The sequence below is a fragment of the Phocoena phocoena genome, chromosome 14 (genome assembly GCF_963924675.1).
Source record: "Phocoena phocoena chromosome 14, mPhoPho1.1, whole genome shotgun sequence".
NCBI lineage: Eukaryota > Metazoa > Chordata > Mammalia > Artiodactyla > Phocoenidae > Phocoena > Phocoena phocoena.
The window spans coordinates 32,368,004-32,385,609 of NC_089232.1; the positions used below are offsets into that span (position 1 = coordinate 32,368,004).

At 47.0% G+C, this 17,606-nt stretch overlaps 1 protein-coding gene across 2 annotated transcripts in view; it reads right to left on the minus strand.

Moving 5' to 3' along the window:
• The window catches only part of ARHGAP25 (Rho GTPase activating protein 25), an 86,140-nt gene that overhangs the window by 20,768 nt on the left and 47,766 nt on the right, over positions 1-17,606 (minus strand). Inside the window, exons 3-4 of one of the 2 annotated variants that reach the window (XM_065890766.1) lie at positions 17,184-17,271; positions 11,177-11,293 (exon numbers count right to left, since the gene is read on the minus strand). In XM_065890766.1, the coding sequence (XP_065746838.1) occupies positions 11,177-11,293; positions 17,184-17,271 (205 nt within the window). The remainder of the gene's footprint in view (positions 1-11,176; positions 11,294-17,183; positions 17,272-17,606) is intronic. The other variant, XM_065890767.1, reaches the window with a different exon arrangement.

Here is a 17,606-nt window from a genome sequence, read left to right on the forward strand (position 1 = left end):
TCATTATCTTGTTCAGCATGGGGCCTGGCTCAACGTAGACAGTCAACCAGTTTTGCTGAATTACTTAATGAATTATGTCATCTTTAAGCAAGTGCTTTCCGTGATTCATGACAATTTGGGCATTTCTATAGTTTAAACCATAGTAGGGCCCCCATCAGTAAATGAATTCAGCGTCACACTAACATCTATTGAGTGCCCTGCATGTGTTAACAGCAGGTCACGTGAAATGGGTTATACAGAAAAGGAGGGACTGGAAGATGTGGTTCTCGCTTTCAATTAGCTTACTACCAAGTTATGAAAATGAAAGGACTCCATGCAAAATAGTGAGAAACAGTTAGAGGATGTGAGGAACTATACAGCATTAGGTTTCTGTTTTCACCAAACTGGAAGGAAATGATTAAAATGATCTGACTCAAAACATAGACGAGGAGACATTTGTAAAATTCCCTTTGAGGGGTCCAGGGAGGGCACCTCAAAGGGAGTAGCAGATGTGTTTCAGAGCAGTTGAAACTTGGGCTCAAGGAGCCCACTGGATGCCCATGGAGAAGGATACCGTCATGGAGACGTCAGAGCTATCAAACATGACCTCCAACTCTGAGGTCCCAAGGCAGACGATCTGGAATCAAGTTCCTTCTTCCAGCCCTCTGCACAGCCAGCCCACCAGCTTTTCTCCTCAACCGAGTCTCTCAGCCGTGTCCTGTGTTCATCTTCTCTTCCTCCCATGTCCACAGTCAGGCCTTTCAATGTCATTCTCCCCAAGACACTCATTTTCCAACATTCCTTTTCCATCCAGCATCTCCACCACCCCCTCCATGCCTTTCTCAGGCCGCAGAGGTACAGAGAATACCGATCTCCACAAGACCTTCAGTCCAAATCTTCACCACGCCATCCCCTCCCCTCTGCCTCAGCAGGTGACCTTGTCTCCTCCTTCGCTTATCTCCCCAAATGAAGGGCATCATGAGAGAACCCCCCGGTCTCCAGTCTCTGCCTCTCCTATCCTTCCTCCTCTGTCCGTCTGTCTGTCCTCTCTCAGGGGAAGAAAAGTACCCTATGCTTTCCTCTAAGATGATGTTTCTTGAACTGTGGGTTCCATCCTTTTCACCTCTCCTAGGTCTTCACTCCTCTTTTATATCTTAGATTGAAAGAGCATGTGAGTCTAAATCTTTACCAATTTATTAAAGAATCATCTCCCATCCCTGCTCTCATGCAATCAACTAATACCTGCCTTTCTTCTCTTCACCAATATGCTCATAGAAAAACATGTCTACTTCTGGAGAGAGTCATCCACCCTCATAGCCTCTACTGTTTCCCTTGTTATTCATGTAAACTCTCAATCCATCTCAACCTTGTTTCACAAGCTGCATCTTCCCATCCAATCTGCTCACTAAGATTTCTCGTGCCCTCCTAATGGCCAGATCTGACCTATGTTCATTCCACACTCTACTGGTCTTCTCTGAAGACTCTGTGGTATTGATTCTCCTTCCTTCCCCAAGACTTTCTCCTTATGTGGCTGTGAAACAGTCCACCCTCATTCTAGTCTCACCTCTCTGCAAGCTGCTCTGCAGGCTCCAGTACTTGCCCTTCCTCCACCTGCCCCTTCAGTGTGTCATTTCCTAGCATTCCGACTCAGACTTCTCCTCCCTCTAGATGTTATCCTTGCGAAAGTTCATGCAACTCCATGCATTTGGATATCACCTATAAATTGACACATAAATCTGCATACCTGGTCCAATCTCTCTCTCTCTATCATCTCTATCTCCCTTATTTCTTTCTGTCCCTCTTCTGAGCCTATAAGCCCAACATCTGATGGCAGCTCTCCCACTGTCTTCTCCAATCTCACTCTTATCCCGTCCCCAACTCTCCCATATCACTGCTTCTCCTACACACTTCCCCACAGGCAATAGCCTTCAATCAAGCAGTCAAGCAGCGCGCATTCTCCTAGACCTTGAGAGTACAAAGCCATTAATGCAAGGTACCCGCCCTCAACTAACCCAGTTAGCAAAAGTGTGAGCGTTCGTTCGAAGTATCTGCAACAACCCTCCTTCCTTCTTAACAGATCAGGACCTTTTAAATCCCCTTTAAACTCTTTCTCTTCTCTATCCTCATTCGTACTGTCCACATTATTGTAATGGTTTCTTTTGCAGTTCTTTTTCTTGCAAATTCCTTCCACTGGAACTCATGAAATCATTTGGCAAATATAGACTGAGCGTCTGCTGTGGACCAGCTTCTTTGGTAGCTGGAGATTATGATAGAAAGAAGGAAAAATAGTCTTTCTCTTAAAAACTCTGGAGTGAAGGGGCTTCCCTGGTGGCGCAGCGGTTGAGAGTCCGTCTGCCGATGCGGGGGACACGGGTTTGTGCCCCGGTCCGGGAAGTTCCCACATGCCGCGGAGCGGCTGGGCCCGTGAGCTGTTGGCCGCTGAGCCTGCGCGTGTCCGGAGCCTGTGCTCCGCAACAGGAGAGGCCACAACAGTGAGAGGCCTGCGTACCGCAAAAAACAAAAACAAAAAATCACTCGAGTAAAAGCCCTCCCTCCTGCCCACCTGGAAACCTGATTTTCCTGCAGCCTGAATTCAAACACCTTCTTCTAAGAGGGAACTGGTTACTCCCTCTGCTGTGCTCATGGCGTTCCCTGTGCATACCTCATCGCTTCTCGTGTCCCTTTATGATGATTTAGTTAAGCATCTCTCTTCCACTGGACTGTGGGCTCCTCAGAGGCAGACAGCCTGCCTGGCTCACCATCTAATTTTACCTCCTGGCACAGAACCTGCCACGCGACAGACTCGTCCTCAAAGTGATGTTACCTGCTGTCTTCCATTCCTCCTGTTGCCCATCTCTCCTCTCCTAAATGTACTCTTCTCAGCACTTCCTCAAACTTGGGCTTGTCAAAGAAATCAATGGTCTCTACATTTCTAAAGTCCAGGGTCAAATTCTCAGTCTTTATCTGAACTGCTCCATCAGCAACATGTGACCCAGCAAATCATCCCTCCTTCTTGAGACAGTTTCCCACGTGACTTTTGGTTCTCCATTTATTTGTTTGGCCTCTCGTTCCCAGCCTCCTTCGATGATTCCTCCTTCCTCCCTGTCCTCTAAAGGTTGCAGTGTCTCAGGCCTTTCCTTCTACATCTGCATCTACTTCATAATCTCACGGCTTTAAATATCACCCATATGTCAAAGGTTCCAAACTTTCCATCTCCAGCCTAGAAATCAGTCCAAGTTATTCTTACCAAGAAATGACCACGACCTGCTCTAGAGACATCAGGACCCACAGGTCCCTTCTAACATGAGAGAAAGGGCATCCTTGTTTGTTCAGTTTGTCTAGGTCAGGGATGGTCACTTTTCATCTCACATCGCATATGATGAACTCCATATCCCTGGAACTCCAAAGACCCAATCGTGAGTTCTACCTACCGCTGCCTTGTGGATCCTGATTGCTACCCTTTGACCCTGGGTGGACATGAAAGAGCCTAAGTATAAGGGAATAGATGAACCAAAAAAATCCAGGGAAACTAGGGAAGGGACCAGTGATGGAGGAAGACGGCAGACAGGTACTCAACGACCATTTCCCACCCCAAGGATTCCGAGAGGTGAAACCCAGCTCCCCCTTCTGTGCCAAGCCCTCCTAGCTTGCACTCAGTCCTTCAGGGAACTAGTGCCCTACTTCCTACCCTTTTTAACCTCTGCCGGCCACGCATCCACCCGGAACTGCTCATCGCTTTGGACCCACCACCTTAACAGACGCATTTCCATCTAAACAGGTACAAATCTTAATTAATTATAATATGTAATCTAATTATTAATACATTTAATTAATTAAGCTAATTTATGACAGACTACCCTAAAAGCTTTCACGTGTGCTCTCATTTAGTCCTCGTAAGAACCCTACAGTTGTTCCATTTCATAGATGAGAAAACTGAGACTCAGATTAGGAATCTGTCCAAGGTCATATTTGCCCTGTGATTCTAAAATCAGTACTTTAATCCTTCTTGTTTAAACTCAGTGGAATAACATTGTCTAGGTGAAATTTCAGACAGCAGCCAGGCTCAAGGGAAAGAGAGGGGTAAGCTGTGCCGTTTCTACTCACAAGCCATCCTCCATTCTTTACTTCTTAAGCCCTCTCCCCAGATTTGCTGGAAAACCCCAGAACACCGTGTTGGTTCCGGTAAGCAAAAGTAGAAAGATTAGCTGTCACCTCCCTTCTAACGTAGCTCCTACTTCATCATCGCTCCAACACTCCTGGATTCAGGACAAGAGCCCCTCCCACCCCACCTCCAGTCCGGCCCAGGTCACCAAGAGCCCACCCTGCCCCTCTCCTCCCTCTCCCCACTGGCCCCATCCCCAGAGGCTCAGTCCCAGGTGCATCCCCCTCTCAGACAGGAGAGGGAAGGGGAGCTGGGCGAAGTGTCTTTTCGTGGAAGAATTGAATCACAAAATAGGAAAGAAATACCTTTCTTTTGGAGCTTGGGGGTTTTCTTCCTGAAATTCCAGCAAAAGGGCAGTGCCAGGGCAGGAAAGCCACAGCCCAGTTCCCACCGCGGCATCCTGGGAATATGAGGCATGGTGGGGGCAGAGGAATCGTACTTTCTGCTGGGCCAGGCTCAGACCTTCCCTCCTCCCCAAGCTGCAAGAACCATCCCCTCTTGCTTCCAGATCAACACATGCTTGCCAATACTGCTCAGGTTCTGATTCCGGCACTGAAACCATGGGATGTGTCGGCACCTGCCCCGGCCCTCCCTTCCTCCTTCCCACACTACTTCTCCTCCCCACTCACCTTTACACACATGACTCTTGGCTTTTAAAGAGTGAACATAAAGCTGTCAAGGCCCCCGCAATAAAAATAAGTGCCTACTTTTACTTAGCAACGAACTGTCAACTGCCATTCAAGGAATACCAGGGACGTGGGTTAAAAAAAAAAAAAAAAGAAAAATCCCACACACAGCCCTTACCAACATCGCTCCATATATCAAAGCCTCTGGCAGGAACACAGGATTTCACTTAGCGCTGATGAAGCCGGCCTACCCTTCCCTGGAAGTGACTGGGTTGCGTGTGGCTCAGTGGAGCGTTCAGAGAGAAGGATTTTGGAGGTGGGTTGCCGGGTAAAATGAGAAGATTTCCCCCCTCCCATTGAGAAGATTCAGCAAAAAGTGCAGCAGGCCAACTAGACATGCCCAGGAGCCTTGAAATGGACTCTCAGCGTCACGGGCAGGATAGGCAGGGGCAGGGAAGGACTGCCAGGAAGGGTCCTGGGCAGTGTGATGCTGCCAACCAAGTTCACCCTTCCATGTGCTCCTAGGAAAGGAGGACTCATCTTTGACACCACAGTCTCCTTCCATGTCAAATTCACTCCCATGTCCTGGCAATGCTACCACAGAAACAAGCAAGCCTGTTTACTTCTCTCCATCTCCACCACCCCCACCCTCATCCAAGCCACTTTAGGATGAAGACCCACGTCTTTAACATAGCTATCTCCACTGTTCTCACCTTCCTCTCGCTCCAGAGCCCATTCTCCTCTCTGCCACAGGACCTTTGCACATGCTATTCCTCTGACTGGGACACTGCTCCTCTTCCCCCTTCTCTGCCTAGCTGGCCTCTACTGGCCTTTCAGAGAGAAGCTTAATCATCACTAGTTCAGGGACGCCTTCCCTGAACTTCTTTTTTTTTTTTTTTTTTTTTTTGCTGTACGCGGGCCTCTCACTGTTGTGGCCTCTCCCATTGCGGAGCACAGGCTCCGGACGCGCAGGCCCAGCAGCCATGGCTCACGGGCCCAGCCGCTCCGCGGCATGTGGGATCCTCCCGGACCGGGGCACGAACCCGTGTCCCCTGCATCGGCAGGCGGACTCTCAACCACTGCGCCACCAGGGAAGCCCTGAACTTCTTAACAAAGACATTTTTTCCCCCTACATATCATCATGAGTTTTTTTCTTCATGGTACTTTTCGCCGTTGTAATTTTATGGTTTTCCTTGGGGTTTTTGTTTCCTTTCTGTGTCTTCTGCTAGACTGTGATCTCCTTGAAAGTAGAGACTTTGTCTTTTCTTTTTTTCTCTCTTCTTCTCTCTCTCATTGTTGTACTCCCAGTGCTGGTGCCGTGCTTGGCACGTAACACGTGCTCAAGAAATATTTGTCGAGTAAATGAATTAAATAAGTATCCGTCTGGTGTTAGGATCTCAGGGGAAGGGAGGTGAGGGAATCATTGAAAATAAATAAAAATCATCCCTCGTAATGTCCCATTTAGCCACAGAGAAAAAGCAGGACACGTGAGGTCACAGTGAATCACAGAGACCACACTCCCACAGGCTACGCTGGGCTGTGGGTTGTGAAATCTTGCTCTGAAGGCTGCAGAGACCTAAAGAAATGAGAGGGAGAAAGGGAACCTGAGGCATAGAACAATTCCATATTTATATGATCCATACCTAGTGCTGGCAAACACACAAAGACGCTTAAACCATGCGACCTGCCCCAGGGTCTTTCAACCTGCTTGGGTGGAGCAGAATTATGCATAATTTAGTGCCGTGCTTCTGCGCCCAGTGATGGCCCAAGGAAAACTTCAGAGGCCATCTTCCAAGAGGAAGAAGGCAAAGCAGGTCCCGCTTGAGTAACAATTAGCAGGGTGGCTGCCAGCCTCCTGGGGATGGGACGGAGACCAGGTTTCAATGTGGAGATCCAGGGAAGGCAGAGCCCCCTTACTAAAAGGAGGAGGTGGTTTGGAGAAAGTGGGCAGCTGGGAGCCTGGGAACAAGTCACCTGAAGTTGAGGTGCGATCTCCTCCCTTCCCTTTCTCCTACGTAATTCGGGACAACCTAGAATTGCATCCAGAATTTCTGGGAAAAAAATTAATCTAACCTTTCCAGCTGGGCCCTTAAGAAAAGGTAGGAAAAGAAAGAAAGAAAGAAAAAAAAAAAGGGAGTGAGAGAGAGAGAGAGAAATTGGCTGTCTAGGAAGGAAAAGGCTGGAACACCCAGATGCACCAAAGAGCTGCTCTCCAAGGTACAATATTGTGATTTATAATAATAAATATTTTTTCGTCTTCCACCCACTTCCTGGCACAGAGTTCCTAAAACTCTTCAAATTTCCTGTGATGAGAGCGATAAAGTGTCTTTCGTTACGTTAAAGAGGTAATTTTTGGATCCCAGCTAAGGATGGGGGCTGGGTGCCAGGGGAACCAACCATGTGATTATTGGTTTGGAACTTTCAGTCCCACCCACCAGGGAGGGGAGAGGGGCTGGTGATTGAGTTCAATCATCAATGGCCAATGATTTAATCAATCAGGCCTATGTACTAAAGCCTCCAGAAAAGCCCCAAAGGATGAGTTCAGAGAGCTTCCGGGTTGGTGAACCCAAGGAGGTGCAGGTAGAATGGCGCTGGGAGAGGGCATGGAAGCTCCGTGCCTGTTCCCCATACCTTCTCTATGCGTCTCTTCTATCTGGCTGTTCCAGAGCTTTGTTCTACTATAATAAGCCAGTAATCTAGTAAGTGAACTGGTTTCCTCTGTTCTGTGAGCTACTCTAGCAAATTCTTTGAACCCAAGGAGGGGGTTGTGGAACTTCCTATCGGTAGCTGGTTGGTTAGACGCACAGGGTACAATCTGGACTTGCCATAGGCATATGAGGGCAGTTTTGTAGGACTGAGCCATTAACCTGTGAAATCTGAAGCTATCTCCAGGTAGATAGCATCAAAATTGAGTTAAATTGTAGAACACCGAGCTGGTGTCCAAGAATGGCTTAGACGTGTGGGGAGCCCTCCCCCTCTCCCCAACACACACCCACTGGAATTGGTCCCAGAATCAAATCGGACAAGGTAAGAGGCGTGTCCAGAGTCAGCTCGGACGCAGGGGGAGCTGCGGGGAAGAAGTTAGGTATGCCACGGGAAACATGTGGACCCTCTCTCCCATCAGGGGAGCCAGAAAAGGAGTCGGGGCAGGAAGAAGCCTCAGCTCTTCAGAATTGGCATGAGAATGACTTGGTGGGGAAGGGGTTCAATGTGAAACGGGACCATCAGGGGAAGGCTCACTGAAGTGAAGTTTGAGCAAAGACCTGAGGAAAGCAAGGGACCAAGCCGTGCAACACCCTGGGGAAGGAGGGTTCCAGAAAGAGAAAGCAGCCAGTGCAAGGGCCGTGAGGCAGGAGTGTACCTAGGGTGTTTGGGGAAGAGCAAGGAGGCTGGTGAAGCTGGAGTGAAATGAGCACTGGAGAGGGTTCTAGAAAACAAGGTCAGAGAGGTCATGGGGGTGGGGGCAGATTGTGTGTGGAGTCATTATAAGGCTTCCGACTTTTCCTCTGAGAGAGAAAGCAAGCTATTAGACAGTGATGAGCAGAGAAGGGTCTTGAGATGACAGGTTTAATAGGTTCACTCTTCTCTCTGTTGAAAACAGACTATAAGAAGGTGAGCCTGGAAGCGTGGAGAGAGTTTGGAGACCACTGCTGCAATTCAAACAAGGCAGTCTGGTGCCTCAACCAGGATGGCAAGTAACAAAGGTGGTGAGAAGTGGGTAGGTTCTGGGTGGGAAAAGTCATAGAAAGTTTCATGAAGAGCTGAAAAAAGAGCAGCAACATACCTCAGTGACTTTCCAGCATGTGAGGGGGCATGCCCTGCCGATCTAGTAGACCCAGATGAGAGGCACTTTACAAGGCGAAAGAGGGCCTCCCCAAAGGCAGGAGCCCCAGCCCTAACCCGTCGATGGCTGGGCCCCTTGGACAAATCGTTTACTTCCTCAGGACTGAAGTTTCCTGACTTACAAACAGGAAGAGCAAATGTCTGACGTGTCCCAAGACCTCAGACTGGACTCTGCTGTCTTAAAATGCCTTCTCATCCTGAGATCGCCGATTTTGGTTCAATCTGAGATGCCACATCAAATCCAAACCTTGTTCTTTGAATACATAAATAGTGCTGGACTCTTATTTCTCCTCCCTTGGACTTTCCTCTGCCTACAGGACTTACGCTTGACTTGCTTCTGACGGTGGTGGCCTCCAAGTGGGGTGAGGGAGAAATCCCCATGTGGGTTATGACTGTTGCAACGGTTCACCCTGACAAGGCTGAGCAGAGCACCACACGGGGCATAGATGCCGGTCACAGTTCCTCCACAGCAATTTTATTTATTTTTTTGCGGTACGCGGGCCTCTCACTGTTGTGGCCTCTCCCGCTGCGGAGCACAGGCTCCGGACGCGCAGGCTCAGCGGCCATGGCTCACGGGCCCAGCCGCTCCGCGGCATGTGGGATCTTCCCGAACCGCGGGGCACGAACCCGTGTCCCCTGCATCGGCAGGCGGACTTCAACCACTGCGCCACCAGGGGAGCCCCCCACAGCATTTTGGCTCAGAACAGGTACGTAATTTAGACGACATGTGCTACCCTTGTCGCTGCAGACAGCCTAAAGCACTGGACCAGGGAAAACAGAAAATGTCAGCCATCTCACAATCCAGGGCAGTAAGGAAGGTCACAGGTCAGACCATCCAGGCTGAGCAGCACATAACAGAGCTTTAATAAATAAACCGCTCATCTTAACCTGATTAGCACCATAAAAAATACTGTGTTTAGGGACTGGGAAATGGTTAATGAAACTACACTCCTCTTTTTTGTAATAGGTTGCAGCTATTTGTATGAGGCAGGCACTCAAATTAGGCTGTCCCATCCAAGGCACTTCTTTTCTCGCAGCCCCTCCTGGGCAGGTCATTGGCCACAGGACTTCCTCCCTGCCCCAGATCCTGACCACAGCTGAGCCAGGAGTCTGGAAGGGGGCTGCACTAGAGGCTGATCTCAGCCTCTGCTGGTACTCCAGAGATAAATATAGGATAGCTGGGGCTAGCACAGCAGTATTTGGGACAGGCATGAGCGCCAGAGGGCTGTTAACTAGACAAAAACAGGCAGGCAGAGAAAAGTGGAATGGGAAGCTGCGTGGCCCCAGGGAAGCATCAGTTCTCAGCCCCAGTCCCTTCAGTCCTCCTGGAAGTTCCTGCCCTTGGTTTCTTGGAGTAGCTTGCACCTGCCCAGCAAATACCTCTTTCTTGTTTAACATCATTTGGATAAAATTTATCAATTAAGATTCTATAGCCCTTTGGGAAAATTAAGCTAGAAAATAAACGGTTCTGAACTGCATAAATCCTGTGTTTCTCATCCTGAGAAACAAGTATGTATATATGAACACCAGCTGGAAGGAAAATATAAAAACACCTCTGGTAGTTTTAGGAGTGATTGTTTTCCTATATTTTTTCAAATGTCCACAAAATTGTTAAGATGTTCATGATTTTTGAAAGAAGTTATTGGGCAATCAAATAAATATTTAATATTTGAGCTATAACAGCCCCCCCTGAATCATTTCCAAAATAACGGGCAGCATAAGTGATAAATAATCATAAATTATACCGTTATCCTGGAGTTGACACAAATGAGTGTGTTCCTAAAAAAGTTGAAGGAAAATGGTCACTTGAGATTGCGTCACCAGTTCTTTCATATTTTTACGAAAGGAAAAAACACATACTAGATTCACCTGTTTGTTAATTTCAGATTTTTTTCACATTAGTTATTCACAGGCAGGGCCCTCCTGCAGTGTGGACACAACACTGAGTGTTCTCAGAGAGCTCAAACACTTGAGCTTGTAACCTTGAACTTGAGCTTATAAACTCAAACACTTGTAACCCAGAAAAGTGTTCAACCTTGAATTCACTGTGTACCTGTAAGACTGCAGACACAATTCCGGAACCTCTCCTCCTTGTGACCACCCCAATTCTGGACAGCAGCTTTAGTTTCCTGTGTTGATCAGCCTAACTTATGCTTTCAGCATAGATCTTGCCATCAACCTTCTTGGGTTCCCAAACCCCCATAACTGGGCAGGCTCTTGGTACCACTGAAGGTTAGTGCTGCCAGGAACCGGGGTCAGCCGGTCCAACCCGTTCGTTTTACAGATGAGAGCACTGTGTCCAGAGAGGAGAAAGGACTGCTTCAGGGCATCACACACATTTGCCGGTGAGTGCAAAGGGCTTGTGGTCCTTCCAGCTAATCTGGAGTTGGCTTTGACATCACCCAGGGAGGGAAGTTAGAGCCTTGGCAATGAGCACGGCCTCAGAGTCGCCCTCTGGTGGTCTTCTTTGAACACTGTTCAAGGAAAGCTCTTGTCTGAAACTACTTCCTTCCCATCCTTGAGATGTCACAGACACCTGTCCAGGAAAGCCTGCAGGAGTCCTTACCTCCAGAGGGTGTGCCAGCGACTCTCTTAAGGAATTTAACCCACTCCTCCATTTCCACCTGGGAGCCGGCCATGAGGACATAGGGGTCCTGTCCCGTGCGACTCTGGTCACATGAGGCTGGAGGAAGAAGTAACACTGATGAAGGTCATACATTGGTCAGGGGCCAGAGCAAGGGGCAGTGAGGGGAAGCTGAGCCTGAATGGCTTCTTTGGTCCAATTAAACAAGCAGTCAAACAGCACAAAGGCATCTACTTTTCCTCAGCAGAACTGAGTATCTACGCACCTTTATTGTCTTTGCTGGAGCTCTAATCCTATACACAAATCATTGAACTCGGTGGTTTGCAACTGAGATGATTTGGGCTGAGATCTGTCCCCATGGAGGACAGAAGCCATTTCCTATCAAAAATTAAGAGGAAGTTCAAGGGGCAGTGTCAGTACAAGAGGAGACAGGCTCAGCCCATACGGTTCTGAAACCTAAGTCCATCACGCCAATCATGGATACCTTCCTAGGCTACCCTGAGCTCAGCTGTGGGGTTGGAGGAGGGAACAGCAACTCAGGAGGGAGTTGCCTTTCTTATGAATCTGTGCCTCCTGTTCAGGATTACTGCCCTCCTGCCTGCATGAAGACATTGCAAATGGTAGGCTCTCGATACATAGCTGATGGACAAATGAAGTTTGTTAGGACATTCTTTATCATTTTCACTTTAAACCCAAGATTGCAGACAGACATCTGCAGTATGCCTTGGGTTGGTGTTATCAAATGGACAGAAGGGTGGAAGAAATGACAAGGGGGCAGAGTGGGAAGAGGAGACCAAGAGAAAGAATAAGAGAAAGTGACAAAGAGAGAAACATCGGGAGAGAGGAGAGGAGAGGGAGAAGGGGCACATCAGACATAGGTCTTACAAAGTACAAGAAAATAACAGCAATCCCTTTCAATTACAGGATACTATTAAATCTCACATTGCTTTAGGGGACATCAACCCATTCTTCTCAAAATATCAGGGCATTTCCTTCAAAAAGAGCCTGTTTTGCTACCATATGACCCAGCAATTCCACTCCTGGGTATTTATCTGAAAAAAACAAAAACACTAATTTGAAAAGATACATGCACCCCGATGTTCATAGCATTATTTGCAGTTCCCAAGATGTGGAAGCAACCAAAGTGTCCATTAACAGATAAATGGATAAAGAAGATGTGGTATATATATACAATGGAATATTCCTTAGCCACAAAAAAGAACAAAATTTTGCCATTTGCAGCAACAGGGATGAACTTGGAGGGCATCTTGCTAAGTGAAATAAGTCAGAGAAAGACAGATACTGTATGATATTGCTTATATGTGATATCTAAAAAATACAACAAACTAGTGAATATAACAAAAAAAGAAGCAAACTCACAGATATAGAGAACAAACTAGTGGTTACTAGTGGAGAGAGGGATGGGGGAGGGGCAATACGGGGTAGGGGATTAGGAGGGACAAACTATTGGGTATAAAATAAGCTACAGGGATATACTGTACAACATGGGAATATACCCAATATTTTATAATAACTATAAATGGGGTATAACCTTCAAAAACTGTACACCTGTAATTTATATAATATTGTACACCTGTAATTTATATAATATTGTACATCAACTATACTTCAACTTTTAAAAAGCTTAAAAAAAAGACCCTGTTCTAGCCGCCCAGTTGGGCCCAAACCTGTATTTTCTTACATAGCAAAAAAATACTTTCAAAGTGCCTTTGTTTTCAGTCTCTTCAACCTATCTTAATATTACCCAGCCTCACTTTCTTTTACACTTTGAGACAACCTGATTCTGAATCCATCTTATCACTGGGTCATCAGCTCTTCTGCCCAGAAGCGTCAGCCCATGGAAGTGCTGGTCACTGAGGAACATCCTGAAACTGGGTGTTTCTAGAAGTAAGATGGGCAGTAAAAAGCCCTCAGGGCAGAACTAAAGAATCCCATAGGAAACACAACATCCTTTAGTAATAGAGAAGAGCTCTAGCATCATTTCTGCTCTACAAATAATGGAAATGAAGCCCAGAGGTGCAAAGGGCCTTGCCCATTGGTACCCAGTGAGTTACCAGCAAACTCAAGGCAAGGCCATGGGTCTTTCTCCCAATAGTTTCCACCAGCCCATAGCGCTTCAAATTTGACCTTGGCCAAAATTTTATCTGGTATCCTTCTCCACCATGCCTACACTCCAGTCTATTACGTTATCAAGAACATGCCTTCTCAGTTTTCTCTCATTCCTGAGAGATTCCTTTAGTTCCATCATGGCAACACCACTGAGAAATATCCACCTCTCAGGATGTTCCTCAATGACCAGGGCTTCCACGGACTGATCTTTCTGATTAGAAGAGCTGACGACAAGATGGATTGAGAAGTCAGTCATCCCAAAGGGTAAGGAAGGTGAGGCTGGGTAATATTAAGATAGATTCAAGAGACAAGAACCAAAGGGAATTTGAAAATTCTTTGTTACCCTTCGAAAAAATGAATGTCTGGGTACATTGGGGTGCGAGGAAGAGCTGTCTTTGAGGGAAACTGCCTGACATTAACACAAAGCCCATGAACAGCATCTCTGCCCTCAGGCACGTACTTTCTCTGACTTAAACAGTCTGTTCAGCCTGTGTCACCTACTGGGCTGCTACCCCTGTCGGAAAGGAACCTCCCTTCTTTTCTTCCCCTGCCTAAGGAACTCCTATCCATCCTTTAAAACCTAGTGCAAATGTTATCTTCTCTAAGGACCCTTCCTTCAAACCTCCCCCTCCCACTCCAGATGGAGTGGGGACTCCCTTTTCTAAATCTCTTAACATCCTATCATCACCTCTACCACCGCAGTAGCTAAATTATCCTGAACATTAGTTTCCTTAACATTAAAATTGAATTAATTACTTAATACGTCCAAAGCTAAAGCCCTGATCTTCCACCCAAAACTGGTCACACGCACAAATCTCAGGAAAGCCATCCTTCCTGTTGTTTGCGTGAAAACCTTAGAGTCAATCTTGACTTCTCTTTCCTACATCCAATCCATCAGCAAATGAAGTCCTCTCTAGCTTCAAATCGTGTCTAGAAATTGATCATTTCTCACCCCCTTCATTGTTACTATCACTGACTTGGATAATTACAATAATTATTAGTCTTTTAGTCTCAACTCAAAAGAGTTTTAAAACAAAAGTCAGATCACGTTACTTCTCTGCTCAAAACCTCCCAATGGATTTTCATCCTTCTAGCACAAAAACTAAACTTTTTCCACTTGCCTACCAGTGCCTGTAAAACCTGTGCCCTCCCCTGACCAAATCACCTACTCTTCTCCCCTCTCAGCAATCCACTGTAACCACCTTGGCCTCCTTGATGTTTCCTGAACACAAGAATTAGGCTCAGAGACTTTGCACTGGCTGCTCCCCTTCCTGGAATGTTCTTCCTCCAGATGTGCACTTGGCTCACGTCTTCACTTCCTTCCACCTTGGCTCAAAGGTTACCTTCTCAATGATGTCTATTCTTCCCGCTCTATTTCAAATGACAAATCAACAGTTGCCATCCCCACCTCATCCAGTACTTTCTCTTTCTTTGCTTTCTTCCCATAATACTTATCCCATAATAAAACTGTACAATGTTCTCATTTATTTGGTTTGTCTTCAGTCTCCCCACATTGACTGTAAGCTGCATACAGGCTGTTTTGTTCATTGCTGGATCCCCAGTTCCTACAATAGTGCCCGGCTCGTAGCAGGTGCTCAATAATTTTGGTGTAACATTTCAGACAGCAGTATGAGAATTAAATGCTACTTATTCTACAGAAGGAATAAACCCCCCCATCCCTGATGACTCCCTTTGGGTGAGAGAACAGATAATTATTCCGCTTGAGGTAGTTAGGGAGGGAGAAGCTTGCCTCAAATTTTTGCCTGCTCCAAGTAAAGAAAAACAGCATAACCACAACCAAATTCTTCTCTATGGCCTTTGTGCAGCTAGAACTGGTGATCACAGAGAGGGGACCCCGATTAGGGAGGCCATTTCTGATGCCAGCGCTGGCCCCTGAGAATTGTCTTGCACAAGAGGACGACAAAAAGAGGAACTGAAAATTCTCTACATCATAACATAAAGGATTGTCTCATTTTAGGTTAGGTGGAGCCTTGAGAATGGCGGTGTCTTTAGGAAAATGGTTCCCTGCCATACTATTGCTTTAGAATTGTTGTTTGTCCATATGAGTTGAGTGTGTGTGTGTGTACACGTACACACATGTGTGAATCTGTCCAAGAATTCCCCCAGCAGCCCAGGAGACAGCTGTGAGTGACAATGAGAGGACAAATCTTCATCCTACAGTAACAGCAATCTTCAATTTACTGCAAAGTCCACAGTAAATTTGCAGTTGGAGCTCTCAATAGGGTCACCCCGGATTGAAAAATCAGGTTTGAGGACATGTGTCATCATGAATGGTCACATCCCTTGAATTGTGCTGGGAGAGGGATCCTAGGGATAGAAGAAACCTCGTGGGAAAAGGGTGGGGTTATCCCAGAAAGGAGAGACTGGAAAAGTAGGCTCTTCCTCTGAGGAGGAAGAAAAATGAATAGACTCTCAGAGAAAAAGCAAGGGAGTGCCCATGAGGGGGCCACTTGGGAAGAGCTGAACTTTCAAAAAAAAAACCAACCTGTTTTTCTTTGTTTTCTATAAATAGTCAGAGCCAGTTTGGGGATTGGTTTCTACATTACAATTTCCTCTAGTTATTGCCAAAACTTCAGACACTCGGCACTGCACCAAGTGCGGCATATATACTTCTTTACTTAATCCTCACTACCATCATCATTGTTCCCATTTCCCAGGTAAAGAAACAGAGGCAAAGAGAAATTAAATTATTAAATTAAATAATTGGGCTTCCCTAGTGGCGCAGTGGTTGAGAGTCCACCTGCCGATGCAGGGGACACGGGTTCGTGCCCCGGTCCGGGAAGATCCCACATGCCGCGGAGCGGCTAGGCCCGTGAGCCATGGCCGCTGAGCCTGCGCGTCCGGAGCCTGTGCTCCACAACGGGAAAGGCCACAACAGTGAGAGGCCCATGTACCGCAAAAAAAAAAAAAAAAATTGATCACAATTGCACACATAGTAAGTGGCGGGGCCAGGATGTGGTCCCGGGAAGGCTGGCTCCAGATGGGGCATGTCTACCCTCTCTGCTACACTGACTTTGCCATCAAGTTTCTTATGCACACAGCTGCCTTGTGTGAGAGGTAAGAAGAAATTTAAGGCAAGGGGCACTCAGGGGACATTGGTCTCCCCTGCCGTGTCAGCATGGCAGCAGCAACCTGGCTGCATAGCTGGACCAGCAGCTCTGTAGTTCCTGTTGGTTGCGGGGGGCTGGTGAAGGAGCAAGAGACAGGGAGGAGAGCCTCAGTGTGACAGACTTCCACAGACACTAGCAAACTCCCCTTGAGACAAACTGAGACAAACTTCCCCTTTCCCCAAATGCATTCGAGGAAGGTAACTCTTGATTAGAAAGAGACACCCTCCAGTGTGCGGCTAACTGGTGCAATAGGTAAATTACAGCGCCTGACATGCAGTAAGTGGTCAGGAAGTCGGAGCTGTCATTTCTTAATAGGTCACAATGAACCATATGAGACTGTTGACTGTCGACCGTTTTTGACCTACCACCATGGCGACTTCACATGGTTCAATTTATAATTTAACTGTTCATTTTATTGTCCCACTCGCCTTCAAAGCTGAGCTCCTTTTAGCGAGCAGGGATGATGCACTTTCCGATCAGTATCCCAGTGCCTAGTGGATACCTGGCTCCAAGCAGGTGCTCGTGAAATGCTTACAGAGTTCAACCGGATGCACACCCACTTAGTTCACGTGTTGTTAATGAACTAGTATGGGACCATTAACTATATACAGAACTATTATGCATTCTTACTAGGTTGGTTGACGGACTCACTGAATGTAACCTTGACTTCTGGGGTCAGAAGTAACATGGGAACGTGATGCACGTCTATCCCACATTTCGTCACCTACCTGGAATGACTTCGAAGACAAACTTCCCCGCTTCTTCTGGGTTTGTGGCGATCTCCTTGATTGTGCTCCCTGGTAGATACATGCAGCCCTGAAAGATTGAAAACGAGGCCTTTAAGGTAAGCAAAAACATTACCAGCTATGAACTAAAATAAAGTTGGAGGACAGATAGGATAATGATGGGATAGCAGAGAGGAGCATGGAAAGCTGGTATCCCAGCTTCGAATGGGGCACTTCTGCACTCAGACCTTGGTGAAATTAAGTGGCGGCTATGTGACAGCAAGCAAGGTGCCTAAAGAGACAGGAGGACAAGGTTCTGACTGGAGAATGAACTGAGAGGGTGCCGCCACCAACACTTGCCTCTTCCTACTTTCCAAGAGCCAAAATTCCTTGCCAAACGAGACACCTGACCTTTGTGGAGGCCAT